We start from the raw sequence: 24,987 nt of genomic DNA, 5'->3' as shown, positions 1-24,987 counted from the left end.
ACTATGTTCCATGGGCTAAATCAGTGGAAGTGTTTCTCAAGGCAAAGAAGAAAGTAAAGCATGTAAGAGATGAGAAGCCACCGGAGGACTCTCCAGGGTTTGATGATTGGGAACAAGAAGATGCTCAAATCATGACTTGGCTGTGGAATAGTATGGAACCCAAAATCAGTGGAAGTGTTTCTCAAGGCAAAGAAGAAAGTAAAGCATGTAAGAGATGATAAGCCACCGGAGGACTCTCCAGGGTTTGATGATTGGGAACAAGAAGATGCTCAAATCATGACTTGGCTGTGGAATAGTATGGAACCCAAAATTAGTGCTGTTTTGGAGCAGCTACAATAATCCGAACCAGTGAAGAAGGAAGAAGAAGATGAGGAAGAAGACAAGAGAAAGAGAGAACAGGAGGGTTTAGTCGAAACTTATTTGTCTTCCATTCAGTCGACCCCCTTATGTTTATTAGGTTCTAATTACACTTACAAAGACTAAACTGCCCTCACTTAAGTGTGGGGCAGAGTACTCTAATAAAACAACCACATAAGCAAAGTACTTAACTGACATGAGATTACTTAACTACCCCTATTTGGCTCACTCTAACACTCCCCCTCAAACTGGAGAATATATGTCATATAATCCCAGCTTGTTACATAGATGGTTTACTTTCCCTGAGTTTAGAGCTTTTGTAAACAAATCTTCCCATTGATCATTCGAGCCCACATGTTCTGTGTTTATCTCTCCAGCAAGGACCTTCTCCCTCACAAAGTGGCAATCAACCTCTATGTGCTTTGTTCTCTCGTGAAATACAGGATTGGATGACATATGGAGTGCCGCTTGGTTGTCACAATACAATCTCATAGGTTTATCCATGTGAAACCCAATTTCTTGTAGAAGATTCCTTAACCACACTAATTCACAGGTAGTATGTGCCATGGCCCTATACTCAGTTTCAGCACTACTTTTGGCCACAACCGTCTGCTTTTTACTCTTCCACGTCACAAGATTTCCTCCAAGAAATGTGCAATAGCCCGTAGTAGATCTTCTATCATTCACTGAGCCTGCCCAGTTTGCATCTGTATACCCCACTACTTCAAGTTTTCCTCCTGGTTTATACAATAGTCCACGGCCTGGAGCTCCTTTCAGATACCTCACAATTCTAAGAATTGCATCCCAATGAGGTATACGAGGGTTTTGCATGAATTGGCTCACCACACTGACTACAAAGGATATGTCGGGTCTCGTGATAGTCAGATAGTTCAACTTCCCCACTATTCGTCTATACCTTCCAGGATCTTCAAATACTTCTCCTGTATCACTGCTCAACTTAACATTTGATTCCATAGGGGTCTCAGCCGGTTTTGCACCTAACAGTCCTGTTTCTTCCAATAGATCAAGAACATATTTTCTTTGGCACAGATTTAACCTTGTTTTGACCTGGCAACCTCTATTCCCAAGAAATATTTCAACGTTCCAAGATCTTTTGTTTGGAAATGATTTTGCAGAAATACCTTTAATTTTCCAATCCCCAATTTATCACTGCCAGTAATGACAATATCATCCACATAGACCACTAATAGAATCTTCCCAACTTCTGAGTCATAGCTGAACACTGAGTGATCTGCTTGGCATTGCACTTCACTGAACTTCCCAAACCAAGCACGCGGCGATTGTTTCAACCCATAAATTGCCTTCTTCAATCTTCATACCTTACCATCCTCCCCTTGAGCAACAAACCCAGGTGGTTGCTGTTAACAGGTGTATTATATGTACTGTACACAATCTTAGTACCCGCAGGGGTATTTTCGTAATTATGTAGTCAGATTGGTATGTACGGCCAGAACAGTATAAATAGAAAGCTTCACTCGGTTGAAGCTATGTTTTTTGATTGAGGCCTTCACTCAGCTGCCTCTTATTCTTCTTCCTCTTCTCCTTCTTCTTCTTCTTTCTTTTCTTCTTCTTCTTCTTGGTCTCCTGCTCAACATGGTATTAGAGCAGGTTTGTCCAGGCCTGTTGCGAAGGAGCTATAGTTGCTGAGGTCTCTCTCCACTGCTGCTGAGGAGCTATGGTTTTGATGCTTGAAGACAAGGAAGAGGAAGCTTCTCTAGTGCTGCGGTTAGTCTCCACTGCCGAGTAGGGCTCTGCTACAAGTAAGCTGACTGTTCGACTTCCTAGCACAGAAAAAGGGTTTGGCTACATGTACGTTTGCTAGTAACTGAGGTTGCTTCGACTAAGAGGACTGTAAAAACTATATCAGATGTTTGAAGGAAGGTTGTGCTGCCTATTGCTGAAGGGAAGTTCAAGTCATGACTGTGTTGCCTATTGCTGGTACAGAGAAAAAAGGGTTCGGCTACAGTATCAGGTGTTGGTACTGAACTATTTTTTTTCTGTTTATGGCTTCTTGCATGACTATTAATGTCCCAAAATCTGAGTAGGGACTGTTCACCTTCCTCACAATTGTTTGTTGCTCTAGTCTGCTCCCTAAGGGACTGTTGATGAACCCTAGAACTTGAAGTGACTGTTCGGCTGCCCTGGAAAGAGGATATCAGCCGATTAGGTGTGGTGAATCACCACTTGTATTGTTGTCTCTACTGTGTGTGTTTTTTTTTTTTTGCTGAAGAAGTTGTATCAAAGTTGTGAACTATAGGTCATTCAGACCTGGCTGCACTGCATGTGCAGTTCGTATATTGTTCTATGGACTCCTACACAGTGTAGGTCATAAACCCTAGTACTGCAGCTGCAGTGTTTGTGCTTGGTTCTCTGTGAGGCCGAAAATCAGCAAGTGTCTAGTTGTAGACTGTTGCAGCTTTGTAAGACTGTGCAAAGTACATGTTTGATTCATGTTTTCTATGCCCTTAGCTTCAATCCAATTTGATGTACTTTTGACATTTAGTGTAAATAAATAAAGTACATGTTTGACTCATGTTGTTTGGTATATTTCTGTGTAAGACCCTAAAACTGGACACTTATAGAGACTCGTGTTAGTCTTAAATATTCACAGGCATTGGATAAATCTGGGGAGATTTATCCTGCCAAGGCTGATACTGATGTGCCACCAAGTGTTGGGATGGCTTGTCTCGGCCACCAGGGTAAGACCCAAGGCACATGCAGTATGGGATTACTTGAATCCTTGAACCGGACCAGATTTCCAGTATTGTCCTAGACCTTGGAGACAGATGGGCAAAACTGGAAAGTTACACCTGACCCCTAGACTCGATTATGACACTTCACTAGGTGTCAGATCGGGCTGTCTTTGATGTGTCAACCAGTGAGATCCTTAGCGGGGGTCAAAACCTGGACATGTTGGGACAGTCTGAGAATTCATCTGAGTGAGTGATCATAGTGACAGGATCAGCCCCTTTGTCGGACAATGGTAATGATCAGGAATGCACTCTCTCTGATGGAAACCAAACTGCCGGCAGTTGATTTCAATCGTTGGAATTTTGTTTTGCAAAATTAATATATATAAATATATATGTACGGTTTCAAAAAGGTTTGCAAATGGTTTTAATTCCCGGGATCCATGTGAATAGAGAGTGCGGCACTGTTCCTTGCACCCAAGGGAGAGGTCTTCTCTTGTCGGGCAGTGCTTGATCATTAAGGGCTGAGAGGTTAAGTGTAAGATCATTTAGGATAATACCTGATGGGCTAATCTTGCAGCTGCCCACAGTCCTTGGGTTTTTATAAGATGGCTTGGCCCAGGGACCACTTAATGTAAGTGTTGGGCCCATAGGGTCCATTTGATGGGCTCAATGGGTCACTGAGTTTTTCAGTGAATTCAGTTGGGCCTTATAATAAAGGCTGGGCCGAACCCATGTGGCTGGTGTGTAGATCAATGCTTGGGTCCCATGCCATACAAAGAAGTCCAACTGGGCAACAGATTGGAAACTAGTTAAACACTGAACACTTAATGGGCCAAAAGCCCATTACGAGCTGGGCTGATATGATCACCCATCTAAGGGGCGAATCTGAGATTGATGTTAGTAAAAGGATTGGGCTTTTGACCTTATCCACTCTGGGAGACCAAATTCAAATCAGATTTGAATCCGGTAACCTCCTGATAAGATCAGGAGTAAACTAACTTAATCTATAGATAGGTTTAAGATTATCCCCTATCCAAATATTGATTTGGATTGGGATAACTCCTAATTAGGAGGATTTCTTAATCAAGAAGAGAGGAGAAAACCAATTCGAAAATACCAGATTTCGAACCAAGTTTTTCCAGTGGAGAAGAAAGTCTTCTGCGTACAGAGATTAGATCTCAAAACTCCAGAGAGAAGAAAAGCTACTGAGCTATCTTCGTCCCAGGAGTTCTCCTCCAGCCGCCGCCAACCCCTCTTGCAAGATTCGATCTTTGCAGTAGAAAGAAGTCAAGAAATCAGTTCTTGACATCAATCTTGTAGAAAAGCCTGAAAAGGATTCGGTGTTCAGAGTTTCCAGTGGGTTCTTGCGAAGGATCCAGTGTGTAGGACGCACCCTGCTGGTTCCGTTCCATCCACAGCTGTGTCATCTTTATCAAGAGCGGATCTTGGTGTCTTCTTTGGGCGTGAACACCAACTTTGGGAGATACCGTTTCTCCGGATCAGGTATAATCCTCCTTTTTTGCTTTTGGTTCAGATCTGGTTCGATTATGGTTCAAGTAGAATCCTTGAATACTGTATTCTAAAATTAGGGAATATGATTCCCAGTTGGGAGAAGGTAGGAAAATTTTTGAAATTCGCCCACCCATTCCGCACCCTTCATGGCATCCATTAGATGGACCCTACCATTCTTTCACTAGCAACTGTTTGGAAGGAGCTGGACCATTACCAGAATATTGAGTGGAAGTGTGAGGAAGATGCAAAATTGTATAAGAAATTGTCTCACAGCAAAGGGTGTTTGCCTTTTTACATGGTCTCAATCTTATCTATGAACCCATCAGAGTACAAATTCTGAGTTCAAAGGATCTTCCTTCAATTCAAGAGGTCTATGCTCTTGTCCAATCTGAAGAGAGCAGAAGGAACTTGATGAACAGCACCGGAAGGGATACAATTGTGTTGGTGGCAAAGGGGGGTCCCTCTACTAGTGGAGGACCTTCTTTCAAGAGAGGGGATTTCCAGAAGAAAGCAGAAGATAAGGAAAAATTGTGGTGCACTAATTGTCAGAAGCCCCGGCATACCAAAGATACCTGTTGGGACCTCCATGGGAAATCGAAGTGGGCTCAGGATTTACCTAAGAAGCATGGTTCAGATGGTAGTAGAAAACCCGGGCAGCAAGGTACCAAGAAACACCACATGGCCAATATGGTTACTCGGGAGAATCAGCCCTCCACCTCCACTGTGACTCAAACACCACATGGCCAACATAACTACTCTGGATCCGACCCAAGGGAGGATATTGTCAACTCCTTCCGTGACCATTTGGAGCTTTATGGTAGAACAATTCGCCAGATGGATGATCCTCCCACCACCACTTTTGCATCCACATCAGGTAATCCTGCCACAGCTTTCCATGTTGCTTCTCACGACCTTGACTCTCCATGGATCATTGATTCTGGAGCGTCAAAACACATGACTGGTATGTCCTCTTTCTTCCAAACTTATCACCCTCTTTCCGGAAGAGATAAAGTGAAACTAGCTGATGGATGGTCAAGGAACTCTATCTCTTCCCCTTGGCCTTACTCTTTCTAATGTTCTTCATGTTCCAAAATTTCCTATGAATTTGTTTTCAGTCAGTAGTGTTACAAATTCCTTAAACTGGTTTGTGACTTTTTTCCCTTCCTATTGTGTGATTCAGGATCTGGCCTCGGGGAGGACGGTTGGTAGGCGTCGGTCGTATGGTTGATGGACTCTATATGCTGGAGAATACGACCGGTCTTCTTGTTATAGAGTCTATGAGTCAGTTCAGAAAGAGTAAAATGTATTTATGGCATTGTCGTTTGGGTCACTTGTCTTTTGAGTCCTTAAAAGTTGTTTTTCCAGAACTGTGTAAGTCCGTGTCTGTTTCTAATTTTTCTTGTCAAACGTGTCAGTTAAGCAAGCATTGTAGAACTCAATTTCCTCAAAGAAATAGTAAATCTGAGTTTCCTTTTCACATTGTGCATTCTGATGTGTGGGGCCCTATTACTTTTCCTTCTGAGAGTGGCTACAAGTACTTCATTACCTTTATTGACAATTATTTCAGATACACTTGGGTATATCCAATGCAAACCCGTGAGGAAGTACCAAAAGTTATCCAAGACTTTCAGCGAATGGTCTTCACCCAATTTCAGACCAAAATCCAAATATTCCAATCAGACAATGCAAAAGAATTTTTTCATAGTGACCTCACGGAGTTCTTTGCTTCTCATGGCTCACTTCACCGGAGCTCTTGTGCCTGCACACCACAACAAAATGGTGTGGCTGAACGGAAGAACCGACACCTTCTTGAAGTGGCACGGGGTTTACTACTCCACACGAATGTTCCCAAACGTTTTTGGCTTGAGGTTGTTCTTTGTTCTACATACCTCATTAACCGAATGCCCTCTCGTTGGTTAGAGTACAAAGCCCCACATCAGCTTCTCTTCCCTAAAGCCCCTCTTCTTTCTATCCCTCCTTGTGTTTTTGGTTGTCGATGTTTTGTCCAAAACCTATCTCCCTCCCAGGGGAAATTGGACTCTCATGCTATCCCGTGCTCATTCTCTCAGAAAGGGTATTGTTGCTTTGAACCTGTTTCTCGGAAATTCTATGTCTCCATGGATGTTACCTTCTTTGAGGATGAGCCCTTCTTTCCTGTTTCTCCTCAGGGGGAGTGTAGGTATGAGGAGAAATTGGTTCAACTTCCTCCTCTACCTACTCCTCCTTCTCCCCCTTCTCCCTTTGATCCTCCTCCTTTCCGTGTTTTTTCTCGTCGTCGTAAAGGCCAACCAGATTCAAGAGCTGTGGAGAATCCAGAAGCCGTGCTTCAAATGCCATCAAATTCCTTGGGGGAAGATCATACTCATTCAGGTAACTTGACTCCCAACTTCCCTGTTGCTAATGATCTTGACCTTCCCATTGCCCACAGGAAAGGTGTTAGGTCGTGCACCACTAAATACCCCATTTCCAACTTTGTTTCCTATGAGAACATCTCATCTTCATTTCGTGCCTTCCTTACCTCCATTGACAGCATCCCTATTCCCAAGAATGTGGCAGAAGCACACTCTCAGTACCAGAATGGACAAATGCCATGAAGGAAGAAATTGATGCTCTTCATAAGAATGGCACGTGGGAACTCATTGATCTCCCTAAGGGAAAGGATCCAGTTGGATGTAAATGGGTGTTCACTGTTAAGCATGGGGCTGATGGAACCGTGGAAAGGTATAAAGCTTGTTTGGTGGCAAAGGGTTTTACTCAAGTCTATGGGGTTGATTATGCAGAAACCTTTGACCCTGTAGCCAAAATGAACTCTATTAGAGTCCTTTTTTCTCTTGCTGCCAATCTGAATTGGGATCTACATCAGCTCGACATCAAGAACGCCTTCTTGAATGGTGACCTTGAAGAGGAAGTTTATATGGTTCAACCCCCCGGTTTTTTGGCTCAAGGAAGTGAACAAAAGGTGTGCAAGTTGAAGAAGTCTTTATATGGGCTAAAGAAATCAACAAGAGCTTGGTTCAGCAGATTTCATACTGCAGTACAGCAGAGGGGATACAAGCAATGTCAGTCAGACCACACACTGTTTGTAAAAAGAGTAGAAGGTAAGATGGCTGCCCTAATAGTATATGTGGATGACATAATTGTTACTGGTGACTGGAGGATGAAATTCAAAGTTTGAAGGACTTCCTTGCTACTCAATTTGAAGTGAAAGATCTAGGACCCGCCAAATACTTCCTTGGGATTGAGGTTGCCCGATCAAAAAAGGGTATCTTCATCTCCCAAAGGAAATATATCCTAAATTTGCTTAAGGACACTGGAAAGATTGGGGTTAAACCAGCTGACTCACCTATTGACCCCAACCATAAGTTAAGTGACAGCCAAGATGAACCACTTAAGGATGTGAAGCAATTTCAGAGGCTTGTAGGGAGATTGTTGTATCACTCTATGACTCGTCCAAACGTAGCATATGTTGTTGGTGTCATCAGTCAGTTCATGCATGCACCTAGGTCACCCCATCTTGAAGCCGCGGAGAGAGTTCTACGGTATCTTAAGAAGTTCCCGGGTGCTGGTTTATTATTCCAGAAACATGGACACTTGAGGGTTGAAATTTACACAGATGCGGATTGGACTGGATCTCAAAGTGACAGAAGGTCTACTAGTGGTTACTGCACCTTTGTAGGAGGGAACCTTGTTACTTGGAGGAGTAAGAAGCAAACCGTGGTAGCTAGATCTAGTGCTGAAGCTGAGTACCATGCAATGGCACACGGAGTAGCCAAAGGTATGTGGATAAAGAATCTATTGGGAGAGTTGGGGTCCAGTTGGTAAACCCATGACTCTACTCTGTAACAACAAGACTGCTTTCAGTATCGTTGCCAACCCGGTACTACATGATAGAACAAAGCACATTGAAGTGGACAAGCATTTTATCAGAGAGAAAATCATCACAGGCGAAGTATGCACTCCATACATCAGCTCTGAAGACCAACTAGCAGACTTATTTATAAAAGGGCTAAACCACTCCAGACATCAAGGTCTCTGTGACAAGTTGGGCATGATTGATATCTATGCCCCAACTAGAGGAGTAAGTGAAGCCTGAAGAGCAATTGAAAATCAACCACCATCAAGATAATGCAATCCACCAGCTTCATGCCCCCCCACCAATCTTCTTCCCCGTCTTGAGATCCTGAAAAACACAAGTGGAAGGAAAGAAGGTAACAAAACAGTTAAGAACTTTGGTTATTTTACTAACAAACATAAGATTGAATGGAAACTTAAGGACATATAAAATAGATGATAAGGGCACAAAAGCCATGTCAACATTACCAACACCACATATGGGAGATGATGACCCATTGGCAAGTGTAACAGTTTGTGATGTGGAGGTTTCAGAAAGAGAAGAGAATACACCTGGAGTCCCGGTCATATGATCTGAGGCTCCAGAGTCAATAATCCAATGAGAGGTTTTAGATGACATGCAAACAATACCTGATTGGGCAAATGTGGCAGTGGTATGCTACGAAGTAGTTTGAAGGAACCGTTCATACTCATCACGCGGTACGCTCACCATTTCCCTCCTAGAGATAGATGTAGATGTGAGAGGAGTTCGGTCTGTCAGTTTCCTGTCACTGATATCAACCTCACCTGCTACAGCATGATTATCCCATTTAGAGGGAGGGCCATGTAGATCATAACAGAAATTCACTATGTGTCCCTCTCTACCACAATGAGTACATTTCCTTGTAGAGTTATTCTTCCCTCTGCCACAGCCTCCCCCTGATGGAACTGCCACGGCCTCCTCGGGGAGCATGACCTCCCCCTCTTGTACTATGTTCAACCCCTCTAGCTGTCACAAGTGCTGATCTATCAGACTGTGTGGAGTTCTCTGTCTATCCCAAAGAAATTCTACGGAGCCTTGAGAATACCTCCTCAAGTGTAGGAAGAGTAGAGCCCTCCAATATTTGGGCTCTTACTAGTTCATATTCCGACTTCAGCCCCACCAAAAATCTTGTAACATCTAGTTGCTCCCTTTGTTGTTGCTGAACTTTAATATCTGGAGCAAGGGGGTGATAGACATTGAGTTCATTCCTTATTCTTCATGCTGGCATAGTACTCTTCTAGTGTTTTGGTTCCTTGTTGTAAATCAAAATACTCTTGATAAAGCTGATACACTCTCGTTGTATTATCTTGTCCAGAATATACCTTCTTAGCATGTTCCCATATATCCTTGGCCGTATCAAGGAACATGAAGTTGGGACTAATTTTGGGTTCCATACTATTCCACAGCTAAGTCATGATTTGAGCATCTTCTTGCTCCCAATCATCAAACCCTGGAGAATCCTCCGATGGCTTCTCATCTCTTACATGCTTTACTTTCTTCTTTGCCTTGAGAAACACTTCCACTGATTTAGCCCATGGAACATAGTTCTCCGCATTCAGCTTAATTGAGATCATTTGTACCCCTAGGTAGTCGGAGGAAATTACCACATTAGGTTTCTGATCATTGTAGCCATCTCCTATTGCTGCCATTGTACTCCTTCACAGTTGCCTCTAACCTTACTTCTCAGCTACAAGGTGATTGATGTTGTTCACAATTTGATACTTCAGCACCTATTGCAGCCCCTAAACACAATAGTGGGAGCACACACTTGTTCTTCTTCACACTACTGCTGACTTCACACACCTACGACCCACATAAGCATCACAAGCACCACAACACAATCAAACTGCTACACCCAGTTCAAATTTGTTTAACACACTTAAGAGGGCATTACACGACCACAAGAAGCTTGGCAAAGTCACTGCATTCCACCTTACACCACTCGGCCACCTACAGCAGCCCTAACACCACTCAACAACTCACAGCAGCCCTACACCATTCGGCTACTACACACACAGCCCTTCTTAGGGCAACAATGAACCTAGTTCTCTAGGTTCTAATCAGTACTAACTGATTCTTGAAGGGTTCCTACCCAAAAATACCAGCAACACAAAATGACTAAATAACCAACCTTCCTTTGAGAGTATCAGCCAACCATTCACTGCTGAAATCACCTTCCTTGATGAAGAAAACTGTGCGCAGCAGAGAGCAACGAACTATGATGTCTCAGACCTAGGGCGAACCAGCTCTCTCCATTAACTAACCAGGAACGAAGAAGAGGGTGTCATGAACACAGCTAAGATGCTTTGCAAGCGGAAGCAGGTCAAAAGCCTCTCTCTGATACCATGTTTTGGAGCAACTACGGTAATCCGAACTAGTGAAGAAGGAAGAAGAAGATGAGGAAGAAGACAAGAGAAAGAGAGAACAGGAGGGTTTAGTCGAAACTTATTTGTCTTCCATTCAGTCGACCCCCTTATGTTTATTAGGTTCTAATTACACTAACAAAGACTAAACTGCCCTCACTTAAGTGTGGGGCAGAGTACTCTAATAAAACAGTCACATAAGCAAAGTACTTAACTGACATGAGATTACTAAACTACCCCTATTCGGCTCACTCTAACAAGTGCCAACTTCATGTTCCTTCATATGGCTAAGGATATATGGGAGCATGCTAAGAAGCTATATTCTGGACAAGATAACACAACAAGAGTGTATCAGCTTTATCAGGAGTATTTTGATTTACAACAAGGAACCAAAACACTAAAAGAGTACTATGCCTGCATGAAGAATATAAGGAATGAACTCAATGTCTATCACTCCCTTACTCCAGATATTAAAGTTCAGCAACAGCAAAGGGAGCAACTAGATGTTACAAGATTTTTAGTGGAGCTAAAGTCGGAATATGAACCAGTTAGAGCCCAAATATTGGGGGGCTCTACTCTTCCTACACTTGAGGAGGTATTCTCAAGGCTTCGTAGAATTTCTTTGGGACAGACAAAGAACTCCACACAATTTGATAGATCAACACTTATGACAGCTAGAGGGGTTGGACATAGTACAAGAGGGGGAGGTCATGCTCCCCGAGGAGGCCGTGGCAGTTCCATGATTAGTCGGGGTGGTAGTGACTCAAGGGGAGGCCGTGGCAGAGGGAAGAATAACTCTACAAGGAAATGCACTCATTGTGGTAGAGAGGGACACACAGTGAATTTCTGTTATGATCTACATGGCCCTCCCTCTAAATGGGCTAATCATGTTGTAGCAGGTGAGGTTGATATCAGTGACAGTAAACCGGCAGACCGAACTCCTCCCATATCTACATCTACCTCTAGGAGGGAGATGGTGAGCGTACCGCGTGATGAGTATGAACGGTTCCTTCAAACTACTTCACAACATACTACTGCCACACTTGCCCAATCAGGTATTGCTTGCATGTCATCTAAAACCTCTCCTTGGATTATGGACTCTGGAGCCTCAGATCATATGACCGGGACTCCAGGTGTATTCTCTTCTCTTTCCGAAACCTCCACATCACAAACTGTTACACTTGCCAATGGGTCCTCATCCCCCATATGTGGTGTTGGTAATGTTGACATGGCTTCTGTTCCCTTATCATCTGTTTTATATGTCCTTAAGTTTCCATTCAATCTTATGTTTGTTAGTAAAATAACCAAAGCTCTTAATTGTTTTGTTACCTTCTTTCCTTCCACTTGTGTTTTTCAGGATCTCAAGACGGGGAAGAAGATTGGTGGGGGGATGAAGCTGGTGGATTGTATTATCTTGACGGTGGTGGATCTTCAATTGCTCTTCAGACTTCACTTACTCCTCTACAATGGCATTGCCAACTGGGACATCCATCTCTCAAGGCTCTCAAGATTTTGTTCCCCTTCTTCTCAAGTCCTGAAGCGCCTTCGTTTCCACCTGTCCTTCCTCTTCCTCTTCCTGTTAGTGATCCAGTTCCAGATGATGTTGTTGGAGTAGACTCATCACCTCATCCCGTGTAGATCACCACCAAACGTCCACCAATCCAGCAAGTGTATACAAGTCGAACGACACCGGCCCCTCCTCCAGCTTCTACCTCACCTATGGATCTTCTCATGACTCCTATTGTTGAACCTTCAAACCTTGACCTACCCATTGCCTTACAAAAAGGTAAACGCAGTTCTACCCTCCATCCCATTTCCAATTTTGCTTCATTATCTTGTCTTTCTACCTCACATCGCCAGTTTGTTTCTCTTTTATCCTCTATTTCCATACCTAACAATGTTCAAGAAGCTCTCAGTTCACCTGATTGGCGGCGGGCAATGGAGAAGGAGCTTTCTACTCTTCGACATACTCAAATGTGGGAACTTACTACTCTCCCACCTGGTAAGCATGTTGTGGGTTGTAAATGGGTGTATACTGTGAAATACTTGCCGGATGGTAGTGTGGAACGTCTGAAGGCCAGACTTGTTGCTAAAGGTTACTCACAGTTGTATGGAATGGATTACATGAAGACATTCTCTCTGGTGGCTAAGATCGGTTTTGTTCGTGTACTAATTTCCCTGGCAGTTATGTATGATTGGCCTCTATTTCAGCTTGATATAAAGAATGCCTTTCTCCATGGTGATCTTGTGGAGGAGGTATATATGGAGCAGCCACCTGGGTTTGTTGCTCAGGGGGAGGATGGTAAGTATGCAGATTGAAGAAGGCAATTTATGGGTTAAAACAATCGCCGCGTGCTTGGTTTGGGAAGTTCAGTGAAGTGGTGAAGAGTTTTGGAATGAAGCAATGCCAGGTAGATCACTCAGTATTCAGCTATGACTCAGAAGTTGGGAAGATTCTATTAGTGGTCTATGTGGATGATATTGTCATTATTGGCAGTGATAAATTGGGGATTGGTAAATTAAAGGTATTTCTGCAAAATCATTTTCAAACAAAAGATCTTGGAACAGTGAAATATTTCTTGGGAATAGAGGTTGCCAGGTCAAAACAAGGTGTAAATCTGTGCCAAAGAAAATATGTTCTTGATCTATTGGAAGAAACAGGTCTGTTAGGTGCAAAACCGGCTAAGACCCCTATGGAACCAAATGTTAAGTTGAGCAGTGATACAGGAGAAGTATTTGATGATCCTGGAAGGTATAGACGACTAGTGGGGAAGCTGAACCATCTGACTATCACGAGACCCGACATATCCTTGGCAATTAGTGTGGTGAGCCAATTCATGCAGAACCTCGTATGCCTCACTGGGATGCAATTCTTAGAATTGTGAGGTATCTGAAAGGAGCTCCAGGCCGTGGACTATTGTATAAACCAGGAGGAAAACTTGAAGTAGTGGGGTATACAGATGCAGACTGGGCAAGCTCAGTGAATGATAGAAGATCTACTACGGGCTATTGCACATTTCTTGGAGGAAATCTTGTGACGTGGAAGAGTAAAAAGCATACGGTTGTGGCCAAAAGTAGTGCTGAAGCTGAGTATAGGGCCATGGCACATACTACCTGTGACTTAGTGTGGTTGAGGAATCTTCTACAAGAAATTGGGTTTCACATGGATAAACCTATGAGACTGTATTGTGACAACCAAGCTACACTCTATATCTCGTCCAATCCTGTATTTAATGAGAGAACAAAGCACATAGAGGTTGATTGCCACTTTGTGAGGGAGAAGGTCCTTGCTGGAGAGATAAACACAGAACATGTGGGCTCAAATGATCAATGGGCAGATTTGTTTACAAAAGCTCTAAACTTAGGGAAAGTGAACTATCTATGTAACAAGCTAGGAATATATGACATATATTCTCCAGTTTGAGGGGGAGTGTTAGAGTGAGCCGAATAGGGGTAGTCTGGTAATCTCATGTCAGTTAAGTACTTTGCTTATGTGGTTGTTTTATTAGAGTACTCTGCCCCACACTTGAGTGAGGGCAGTTTAGTCTTTGTAAGTGTAATTAGAACCTAATAAACATTAGGGGGTTGATTGAATGGGAGACTAATCAGTTTCGACTAAACCCTCCTATTCTCTCTTTCTCTTGTCTTCTTCCTCATCTTCTTCTTCCTTCTTCACTGGTTCGGGTTACTGTAGCTGCTCCAAAACAGACAACATTACTTTTCTAAACCTGGCATGGCCGGCATTTCTGAAACAAATTTGTTGTCTACACTACATCCTTCCTCAATCACATTGTGCACAGTCGCAAGCTTTAATACCACTTGTTGTCCAGAAGCACACTGAAGGCATCTTGCCAAACCATGTAAGTTCTTTTTGTTATGGTTTCTATGTTTTACTTATTGCCATCATGGATGTCTTTAGGAGGCAATGCTCTATTCCTTTAAATAGATAACCACCGTATACGACGTATTTTGGGCTACTTCATAGAATACACAAATGTATTGGTTCCATTTCTTTCACAATCTCAAGTTTATTACAAAATGGAGCAAATTCCATAGAATACAACCTATACAGATAAAACCGCTTGTTTTCCAAGCACCAATAATAATTATTACCCAATATCAATAGAATCAATTCAAGAAATAGTCCCATTCTTTAAGGTGTAGTTCATAAGTATGAATAGAGAGTGTATATACATTCTTCATGCAGAAGAAGCAAAAATAAAGGAAATATTTCGTAAAATGAGGTTGTTCACTAAGCTATGTAATTCAGATACAGAAAGGACACATCTGGGTTGGGCATAGAGGTGTAAATCAGATCAGGTCGTGCCGCGGCACGGCACAGTACGACGGCACGCGGGTCGTGTCAGGCCTGGCCTGATGGTCCAGGCCGTGATGGGCCTGGGGTTCCAGGTCCACAGGCCGGCACGGCACGGCACGACACAATTGTGTGTACCGTGCCGCCCACAGCCCAGCACGCGACACGGCCCGTAGCGGGCCACGCTTGACCTGCCTGATGAACTAGCCGTTGGGGGGTCCCTAGCAGCTAGTTTCAGATTTTGGGGGTTTTTTATAGAAATACCCCTCCAACAACTATATAGGGGAGGGGGTATTTATGTATTTTGGTTTTGGGAGGGAGAAAGAATGACACAAATGCCCCTCGATAGCTATATAACAGCTAGTTTGGGGGCCATTTTGGGTAAAGTGATAAATAACTTCACAATGACCAAAATACCCCTCCCAACAACTAAAAAACAGATAGTTTTTAGGGTATTTTGGGGAATTGAATTATTTTCAGTTCCTATAAATAGCCATATCCTCCACCATTCTCATCACACCAATTCAACAATTCTCTTAATCTCTTCTCTAGTTCTCATACTCTCTCAATCTCTCAATCTCTCAATCCCGCATACATTCTCTGATTCTCCAATTCTCAACTTTATTGAAGTTTCAATAAGAAGAAGGCTTGCTCAACAGCTCAAGAATCTCATCAAGTTAGCAATTTGGGAGGCTTGGACTCTTGGAGTTGAAAGGCTTAATCAAGTTGGGATTCCGAACCAGCAATTTGGGTAAGTGCAATTAAATTAATTTTTTTTTTTCAAAATTAAAAAAAAATGGCCATCTCCTCCCGAAACCAATTCCCCAACATGTTCAATTTTGATGATATCCAGTCGCAACATGGTAGTATTTGCACCGATATGGATGCTATTGATATTGATGGAACTTCCACCCCTAGTATTGATATTAAGGGAAAGAAAAAGAAGGTCACTAAGTTGACTAGCCTGGTTTGAAAAATATTTAAAGTAAAGGAGGTTTAGGGGAAGGGAAAAATAGTTTCTTGCCAAAAACGTAAGAAAGACTTTAGCTATTGTACAAAGGGTGGTATTGGCTATTTGGACAGACACTTGCTCACTCCTGATAAAGAAGAAGAAGAAGAAGAAGAAGAAGAAGAAGAAGGGAGAGAAACAACACAAACACAAAGTGGGTGGGGGTTTTGGTACTTTTAAATATTCTCAAGAAAAAATGAGGCAAGAATTAGCAAAATACATTGTACATGTTGAACAACCATTTTTGTTAGCTGAAGATACTAAACTTGAAAATGGTTATGTAATTCTACAAATCCACAATTTAAAAAGTTTTTAGGAATACTATTAGATCAGATGTTTTAAAAAATTTTTATTCATATAAACAAAATTCAATTTATATGTTATCAAATCTTAATTCTAAAGTTGCAATAACTTCTAATATTTGGACTTCTAAATTTAACATAAGTTATATTTGTTTTATCGATCATTTTATTGATGAAAATTGGATTTTAAATAAAAGAATTTTAAGTTTGACTAGGCTTGAATGGCCACACAATGGCCCAGCTATTGCTGCAAGTACTTTAAATACTTTACATGCTTATGGAATTGACAATAAATTATTTTCTATTAGTTTTGATAATGCTAGTAATAATGATTCAGCAATAAATATTTTAAAATCTCAATTAAAACCATGTTTAAATGGTAAAGTATTTCATAACAAATGTGCATGTCACATCTTAAATTTATGTATTCAGGATGCTTTAAATATTATTTCTACTCATATTTCTAAAATTAGAAGTTGTATTATATATATTAAAAGTTATGGAGCAAGGAAACAAGAATTTAAATATTTATGCCAAAATTATGGTTTAAAATATAAACATTTTATATTAAATGTTAAACATAGATGAAATTCTACCTAGGCTATGTTAGAAAGTTGTATTTCTCACAAACATATTCTTAGTGGTTTTTATAATAAAAAAATACCTACTAATATTATATTTGAGGAAGACTAGGAAATGACAATTTGTATAAGAGATTTTTTAAAACATTTTTATGATGCAACTAATAAATTATCAGGTATTTATTATCCAACTAGTTGTAATTTAGATTATCAATTAATGATGATTAGTGATTGTTTTGCAAAATATAGAAAGAATCCACAATTTAAAAGTATTGTTGAAATAATGGAAAATAAATTTAAAAAATATTGAAAGAATCCACAATATTAGATCCGATGATTAGGAAAAATGGTTTAGACATTTTACTTGAAACATATTGTGAAAATATGAATATTGAAATTGGAAATAAAAAAGAAGAAATTAATAGTTTATTATTTAAAATGTATAGTTTATATGAATCTGAAGTAACAAGGAATAATAAAAATTCTACAACTTGTATAGCTGCATCTTCCACTACCTCGACAATAAGTTCATTTACTAAACTTAATTTTTATTTACAAGCAATTTTTTCTACTTTAGGTGATTCTTCCTTCACCTTGGAGGGAACAAATAATATTGATATATTAGCCTGGTAGAGTGAACATGCAAAAGATTATCCAGTTCTTGCCACCATGGCACGTGATCTACTAACCCCTCCGATGTCTATAATTCCATCGGAGTCTTGTTTTAGTGCAAGTACTAAGGTGTTGGGTGACAAGAGAAGTTGTATGAAAGAAGAAAGTCTAGAGATGTGCATCTACTTTAAAGATTGGTTGGATGCTGAAGATAGATTACAAGACAAAGGAGGGCATGACACTACACCTAATGTTTCACCTGAAGCAAATGATCAAAGTCAAGAATAGTAGGAGAAAATGATGAAGTCAATATTTTTTGCATACTCTATAATTGTATAGCATTTTTCAAATTATTGTAAATTCTATTTTAAATTTATTAAATTTTTTGATTTTTTAATAACATAATTTTTTATTTTCATTTTGTTACTATATTGTAGTTTTTATATTTTATTAATTTATTCCATTTTCTAATTTTCGTGTTTCATTCGTCCAGCCATTGTATGCTTTGTATCATTTAAATTTAAATGAAATAAAATTCCTATTTTTCTTCCAATTTGTTATTCACTTTGAGTCTTTGTCTCTTTGACTTCTTATTTGGTTAAGTATTTTTTTCATTTCTTTGTTAGATTTCTTATTTTTCCAAATAGTTCCCAAAGGAAAGTTAAATATTTTAGTTTTACTTAGCAAAGAAATTTAAAAAAATCAAAAATGTCAAAAAACAAAATATCCCTAGGCCCACAGCATGGCACGGGCCAACACGGGCTTGGACCATGGGCCGAGCCAAGCCAACACCCCAAATTATCCCTGGGGAGGGCGGCACGGTCCAAGATGGCCCACGAGCTGGCACGGCACGGCACAACCCGCACTTTGCACAGGCCACAAGCCCATTTTACACCTCTATCTGGAAATTGATATCAAACACAGACTTTACACTGAAATTCAATTACCCAACATGTTACATCACCCTTTTACAGGTATAAAGGTACCATAATCACTAAGCACCTTATATCAAGTTACACAAAGCACATGTGTACTAAGCACCTTATCAAGTCAGGTTGGGTCGGGGCGAGTTGATGCTTGGGTTAGGGTTAGGGTTGAAATTCATGAACCCGGCTTTATTTCGGGTTGGATTATGGTTGACCCTTTGGGCAACCCGACCCAACCTGAACCCGATTGTCATATATATGTTATATGTATTATACCATACATTGGTTTGTTTGAGAAAGTGGAAAGAAATTGCTACCTCGGCTCAATGCAAAAGGACCTCTAGACGTTCTTGCCCCCCCCCCCCCCCCCGCCTTCAGGATTCATGAAACTGAATTTTGATGGTTGTAGTTTAAGGAATCCTAGGCCTTCTGGGATTGGGGGAGTTTTCATAAATGAGGCTGGGATTATTTTTGCTATGTTCTCTGGCCCTATTGGTGAGGGTGACTGTCTTAGGGCAGAGATTTTAGCAACTTTGGAAGGAATCAAAAGAGCAAGAGAATTAAACATTCGGTGCTTGATCATTGAAGGGGACTCGGAGGTGGTAATTAGGTGGTTGAAGGAAGACAGCAATGGTTTGTGGAGCTACAAAAATGAAAAGAAAAAATTTAAATGGCTGAGTAGGGATATTGAGGTGAAGTACAGTTGGGTGAAGACAAGTACTAATTCCATGGCTGATGGGTTAGCCAAGCAAGGGGTGCTTAAGGATTCTTTGTTTTGGGCCACTTTTTAGCTTTCTTTCTTGTTCTCTGTTGTGGAGGAGTGAAGATATTTTACCTCCCCTCTCTTGTACTCAAAGTTTCACAATTTTTATAATCTAATAAAGCATTCTGTTATTGATCAAAAAAAAAATTAGTTGTATAGCCCTCATTTCAGACACTTATTTTTCCAAATTTTGTACTAAAAGAACCAATAAAAACATCAACAAACAAAATACTAATAAAACATAGGATTAATATATAGTTAAAATTGAGTTAAGATTTAAGCATTGGGAATCTAGGGCTATCATGTTTTGGGGGAATTTTCAAAAATGAGGAAGGGGATGCCTTAGCCCTTTTCTCTGGCCTGATTGGTGAGGATGACTCTCTTAGGGCTGAGATTTTAGCAGCCTTGGAAGGGATTCAAAGGGCAAGAGAACTGAATATTAGGAGACTAATTATTGAAGGTGATTCGGAGGTAGTGGTAAATTGGTTAAAGGAAGATAAGACTGGAATGTGGAAATACAGCAATGAGAGGAAAAAGTTCAACTGGTTGGCAAGGGATGTTGAAATAAAGTACAGCTGGGTGAAAAGAACTGCAAATTCCTCCACTGATGGGCTAGCTAACCAAGGGGTGAATAGGGATTCTTTGTTTTGGGCTTATTTCTAACTTTGTACTTCTTCTTTTCTTTGTTTTGGGGGAGTTAAGATAGTTTACCTCCCTCTGTAACTTATTTCTTAATTGAATTCAATAAAGATTTCTGTTATTGATCAATAAAATTGAGATTAAATAGTTTTATGAAATTTTTTAAGGGATGGGAAGAAGGTTGGGTTGGGCCCAACCCGAAGTTGACTTCAGATTGGGTTGGGTTGTGTTAGGGTTAAAGGAATTTAGTTAGGGTTAGGGTTGGGTAGATCAGGTTGAAGGTCGAGTTGGGTTAGGGTTAGGGTTGGGGGTTTAGAACTTAGGGTTGGGCTAGGGTTGGCCTCAACACAACCTAACCCGGCCCAACTTGCAGCCCTAATGTGTAGGGGTGCCCAGCCTCCTATAAAAATACCTTCTTCCAAGCCCACCCAAAACATAATGACTTAACCAAGAATTTGCCTTCAACGCGAGACTTCAGAATCTATATCATCTTCTAAGAAAATAGGCATCGATTCAAGTGTGGAGAACAAACTTAAAACATCATGAACATGCCATCTCAACCTTGGGCCCACTTGAATCACATTCATAGCACCTGCTAAACTTGTAGCCTTAGATGTCAAATGATAAATAACCGGGAACTCATGCTTAAAAAGCAGGCCAGACATCCTTCCCTCCCCTTCTTTCTGCCATTTTAAAAGATAAATTTGCTGAATTTCTCAACCACTCTGACAATTTCTTTCTGAACATTACTGTAATAGGCCAATAATACTTCTACCCGTTCTCACTCATGTTCATTGCATCTCTACTTGCATGCTATAGTCCATAATAACAACCAAAACCACTCAGAAAATAGCAACTGATTCACAACCCAACAAGGTCTTGGACCCTAACCCCCTTTTATCTTATATGATACATCTAGACTTTAAGTACCTGCAAATGTTCTAAAACTCTTACAAGTGTACCTAAACTTAGCATTTTCGACACCTTCGGTTCTCTCCCAGTAAAGATAGTTTTGGTACTAGGGTAAAGCTTTGTTTTGGAAACTGATAAGTCTAGATATTCTTTAGAGGGAAAATGCAAAGAGAGCTGTTGGCAAATAAAAGTTTTCTAGCTATACCCGTTCTTCCTTTCTTCAACACTGATTCACAAATTATATCCCAAATTCTCTTCTTGCATGACCTTTTATTATCTAATTTTCTGTCTATCCGACTTAATTCTCACCTGCTAAATACGATCCAAGATGTTCTTATAATCCTAATTAGTATATATCATTGTTCGAAGCTGAAGCTTGTAGCGCACAAGGAAACTGAAAATGTTATATGAGAGTAAAGAAACTGTGATGGTTTTAAGCTTTAATGTCCGTGCACAGAATTTAAAAATAAAAATTTGCAATTGTAATCAAGCCGAAGAGGTCTTATACTTTCTTTTCCAGCTTGAATAAATAAAATAAATTCACACTTTCACAGTGCAATAGACAAAGATAGCATACCTTCCCTCTACAACAGGAATTTCATTCCTTTGAATTGATAAAACCTAAAAGAAAAGGATAAAATCATCAGAATACAGGAAAGCGATCGATTTTTTAAAACAAAGAAGAAGAGGAGCCCATGTTAACCTTGAAGTGTGTTTTCTTGGGAGAAACAAATCTAGAACGACAAAATAGAGGCTGCGGAGTTATTTTGGTTGGAGAAATCGACAAAGAAAACCACTGACTGCTAGGATGCCTCCCTTTTCCGAGCAACGAGGATTCTGCGGAGTTCAAAATAGACACATCGAGATCAGTTACAGGCATAACCAACAACTATTAAAAGCAGGATCATGTAACAGACTTCAACTTCAATCAACAATTAATTCGTTATGAGGATCGTTCGCTATCCTTAATAAGATAAGTCAATTTTGGGAAACCAAATTTCTTTTCCTTCTTTAAGTGTGTTGTTAATGTGTCTTAATGAATGCTTGAATATACAGAATGCGAAGCCACTATAGTATTGTCGAGGTTTAGAGAGAGAGAGACCTGCAGAACACCAAAACCGTCTTCTGGATTCAGGAAACACAGAGACTTCCATGTTGAAGCCAGACATACACACGAGACTACGAGAGAGAGAAACTTATGCAACTTGGACAGACAGTGATGAAGTGGATGTTTGGTTCAGTTTACGTTTATTTATTAAACGTTGATCGGCGCGTAGGCGCCATGTAAAAAGTGAATTTTAATTTATATGCATGTTAATCGTAGCATTCATTTACTGTTACGCTGAAGTGGCACTGTTTGTCATAAACGATAGTAATTATTCTACAAATATGTGTTTTATTCTGTTTATGTTTATTGAATAAATGTTGCCATAGGCGCCCTGTAAATAATTTGCCCATTAATTTCATCCATATATATCAATTTTTGTGCACAAAACAAACTTAATTTTGGAATTCCTGAATGGTAGGTGTTTATTGGCACTTTGTCGATGGGTGCCTAATAGCACCTAAGTGTCATAAATGCTCTTATTAATTACTTTTTTCGATTTTGTAGTTATACAAATATAAAATGTTTATTCAATAAACATAAGCAGAATCAAATACCCTAGAAGCCAAGCCAAATGTTCGATAGTTCGAGTATAATAAATCTCTGTCTTCATGAGACTCGCGAGCTGATCTTAATTGAGTTTTTAATATATGTATATATATAATACATGTATATATGTATTATTTATTGATAAAATATTTATATATATAATACATATATGATGATGTGGAATGGTCTAATTTGTTCAACTCGATCGGTTGAACCAATGACTTGCAACCCAAAGGCAAAAATAGTTCAACTTTCAAATCGGTTTTTAAAACATTAATAATAACTAATTCTTATATAATTTTTTAAATATCAAATAAATAAATTTATATTATATATATATATTTATAAAACATTTGGCTCATAATCAATTTCTAGTCAAAGTGGAATTCGAGCTTACCGCTTTTGACTCAAGCTTCATACTTTCTAGATGAATTAAACTAGAATAGCTAAATATTCAGCTTGACTCAAGAGCTCGAATCCCCTCCCAACAAACCCTATACCACGTTCCAACATTACCCGTGATGGCCCCACAACTGCCCCATACTTATCATTAGGAGTTCGGATCTGCTCCTGCTCCTCACAAAGTGTCTCACTTTGATCTCATAATAAAATAATATTTTTATAAAATAATTAAAATAGGATATTTTTAAAAAATATAAAAAAAAGGGCAATAATACTGTTCATTGTCTTCCTCTACCGCTCTCTCCAAAACCAGATAGGAAATCCAAGTTCCTCAGTCTTGAGAGTGAACTTTTACAGGAATAATCACCGGAGTCCTACGAAATGAGCCATCCCCAACTCAACCTTTTTCCATTACACCCAGAAAATCTCTTACAAGAGAAAGACGTTCCTGATCAAGACAACGTGAATTATTTCTTCCACGGCAACAACGGAGGTGGAGCAACCTTGAACAGTCTCCTTGGCGGGTGTGCCGGGGATGGGAGTAGCGTGGTATTGTCCTCTGGTGAGGACTCCTTGTCCCCATCCTCCCTAACCTACGCCTATAGCCATGGGACACATAATAGCGATGAGGGAGCGAGTTCGCTTGCTCGCATGGCATTGAGGCAACATCAGGGTAGGAATGCTAGCGAGGAGAGGTGGGTATTCTATTCAGAGGTGGTGGAGATTAAGGACGAAGAAGTTAGTAGCTGTGCCACCGCTGCTGACCTACAACCATGGGCGTATCACCATCGGAATCAGCCGCTGCAAGGCCGCCTGTCGTTGAAGCCTGATTATCTGTAGATCTTGAATGCTTGGTCAAACAAAGGTCCACTTTAATCGACGGAGAGTGTCCACAGACTGTTCCCGAGGTCACCGACAACGTGAGATTTTCTATTACCTCCTGTTTCTCAAATTTACATTTTTTTTTTTTTTTTGCCGTTGTGCTCGTCAAAAATTTTCCAAATCTCAGCACTGTCGGATTCATCGTCTTCTTTAATTAGACATGAATAAATCCGACGTGTTGGATTCTCCACTGCAAATCTGTAGTTAGTAAAGTAGTAAAAGCTCCATATAAACAGGAGTCGGGAGTCAGGAGGAGATGTTATTAATTAGGTGTGTGGTAGTCTAATACCGACGATGTCCGGAGAAATTGCACTTTTAGCGTAGTTACAACAATCATGTAATTTGAATATGGATCAGCCGATGTTCCATCAGCGACAGACATGAAAATTTTCTTTTTTGGTTACAACCAGAACTCTGCAACTAAAAGGGCATCCATCCATCCAGCCTTTCTCTCCTCTTGCAGAGGCGGATAGAGTCGTTCCATCCATCACTTATTCACTCATAGTCATGGTCTCATGGATAATGTAATGGGTTTGTAACAGATAAGGGCATCTTTTTGCCCTTATTCAGGAAAAAATATCATTGCATCGTCTTTAGAGCAACGATGAACAGTATTACTGCCCTTTTTTTATATTTTTCTAAAAATATTATTCTATTTTAATTATTTTATAAAAATATTACTTTTTATTGATATTCAAAACAAAAAGTTGCCCTGATATAACCTTCTTATTATTTAGTTAATTGACTACTTAGATTCCTACTGTTTGACTATTATCTTGGAGTACCCCTAAATGTTGTGATAATTCAGTACCTCTACCCTAACGATCTGTTAATGTTCTGTCACAATCCATAAACATGTTGTAAGGTTATGAATTGAGTTTCTTGATATGAAGGTTGATATCACTCTTTCCAAAACTCACATGACTACCTCTACCCCCTAAGGTTATTGATACTCTGTGCACATTTCCTTGTAATGAATTAACTCTGCTACATCGGCGTCACATACACCTTTCCACTATCTAGGAATAGAGCCGAGGTGGATTGGAGCAGTTCTGCTTGCAGAAGCTGGAAATCTTAGATTTCACCGTTCATTGAGAATGAACAATGAAGATTTCACTCTGGTGAAGGTTTCACCGTTCACCTCAGGGGGATTTCTTGGGTGCACCTCAG

The 24,987-nt window shown here is 40.2% G+C and overlaps 1 protein-coding gene across 1 annotated transcript in view; it reads right to left on the bottom strand.

The window, feature by feature from the left end:
• Positions 1-22,148, bottom strand: part of LOC148879017 (P-loop containing nucleoside triphosphate hydrolases superfamily protein) — a 68,969-nt gene extending 46,821 nt beyond the window's left edge. Inside the window, exons 1-3 of the mRNA XM_088960385.1 lie at positions 21,982-22,148; positions 21,583-21,716; positions 21,457-21,500 (exon numbers count right to left, since the gene is read on the bottom strand). Coding sequence (XP_088816511.1) covers positions 21,457-21,500; positions 21,583-21,716; positions 21,982-22,048 — 245 coding nt within the window. The 5' untranslated portion in view covers positions 22,049-22,148. The remainder of the gene's footprint in view (positions 1-21,456; positions 21,501-21,582; positions 21,717-21,981) is intronic.
• Positions 22,149-24,987: the final 2,839 nt, after the last annotated feature.

Source organism: Nelumbo lutea, chromosome 1 (genome assembly GCF_056320005.1).
Source record: "Nelumbo lutea isolate HS-2025 chromosome 1, American lotus-T2T, whole genome shotgun sequence".
NCBI classification, from domain to species: Eukaryota; Viridiplantae; Streptophyta; class Magnoliopsida; order Proteales; family Nelumbonaceae; genus Nelumbo; species Nelumbo lutea.
This window is presented reverse-complemented; position numbering and strand designations above follow the sequence as displayed.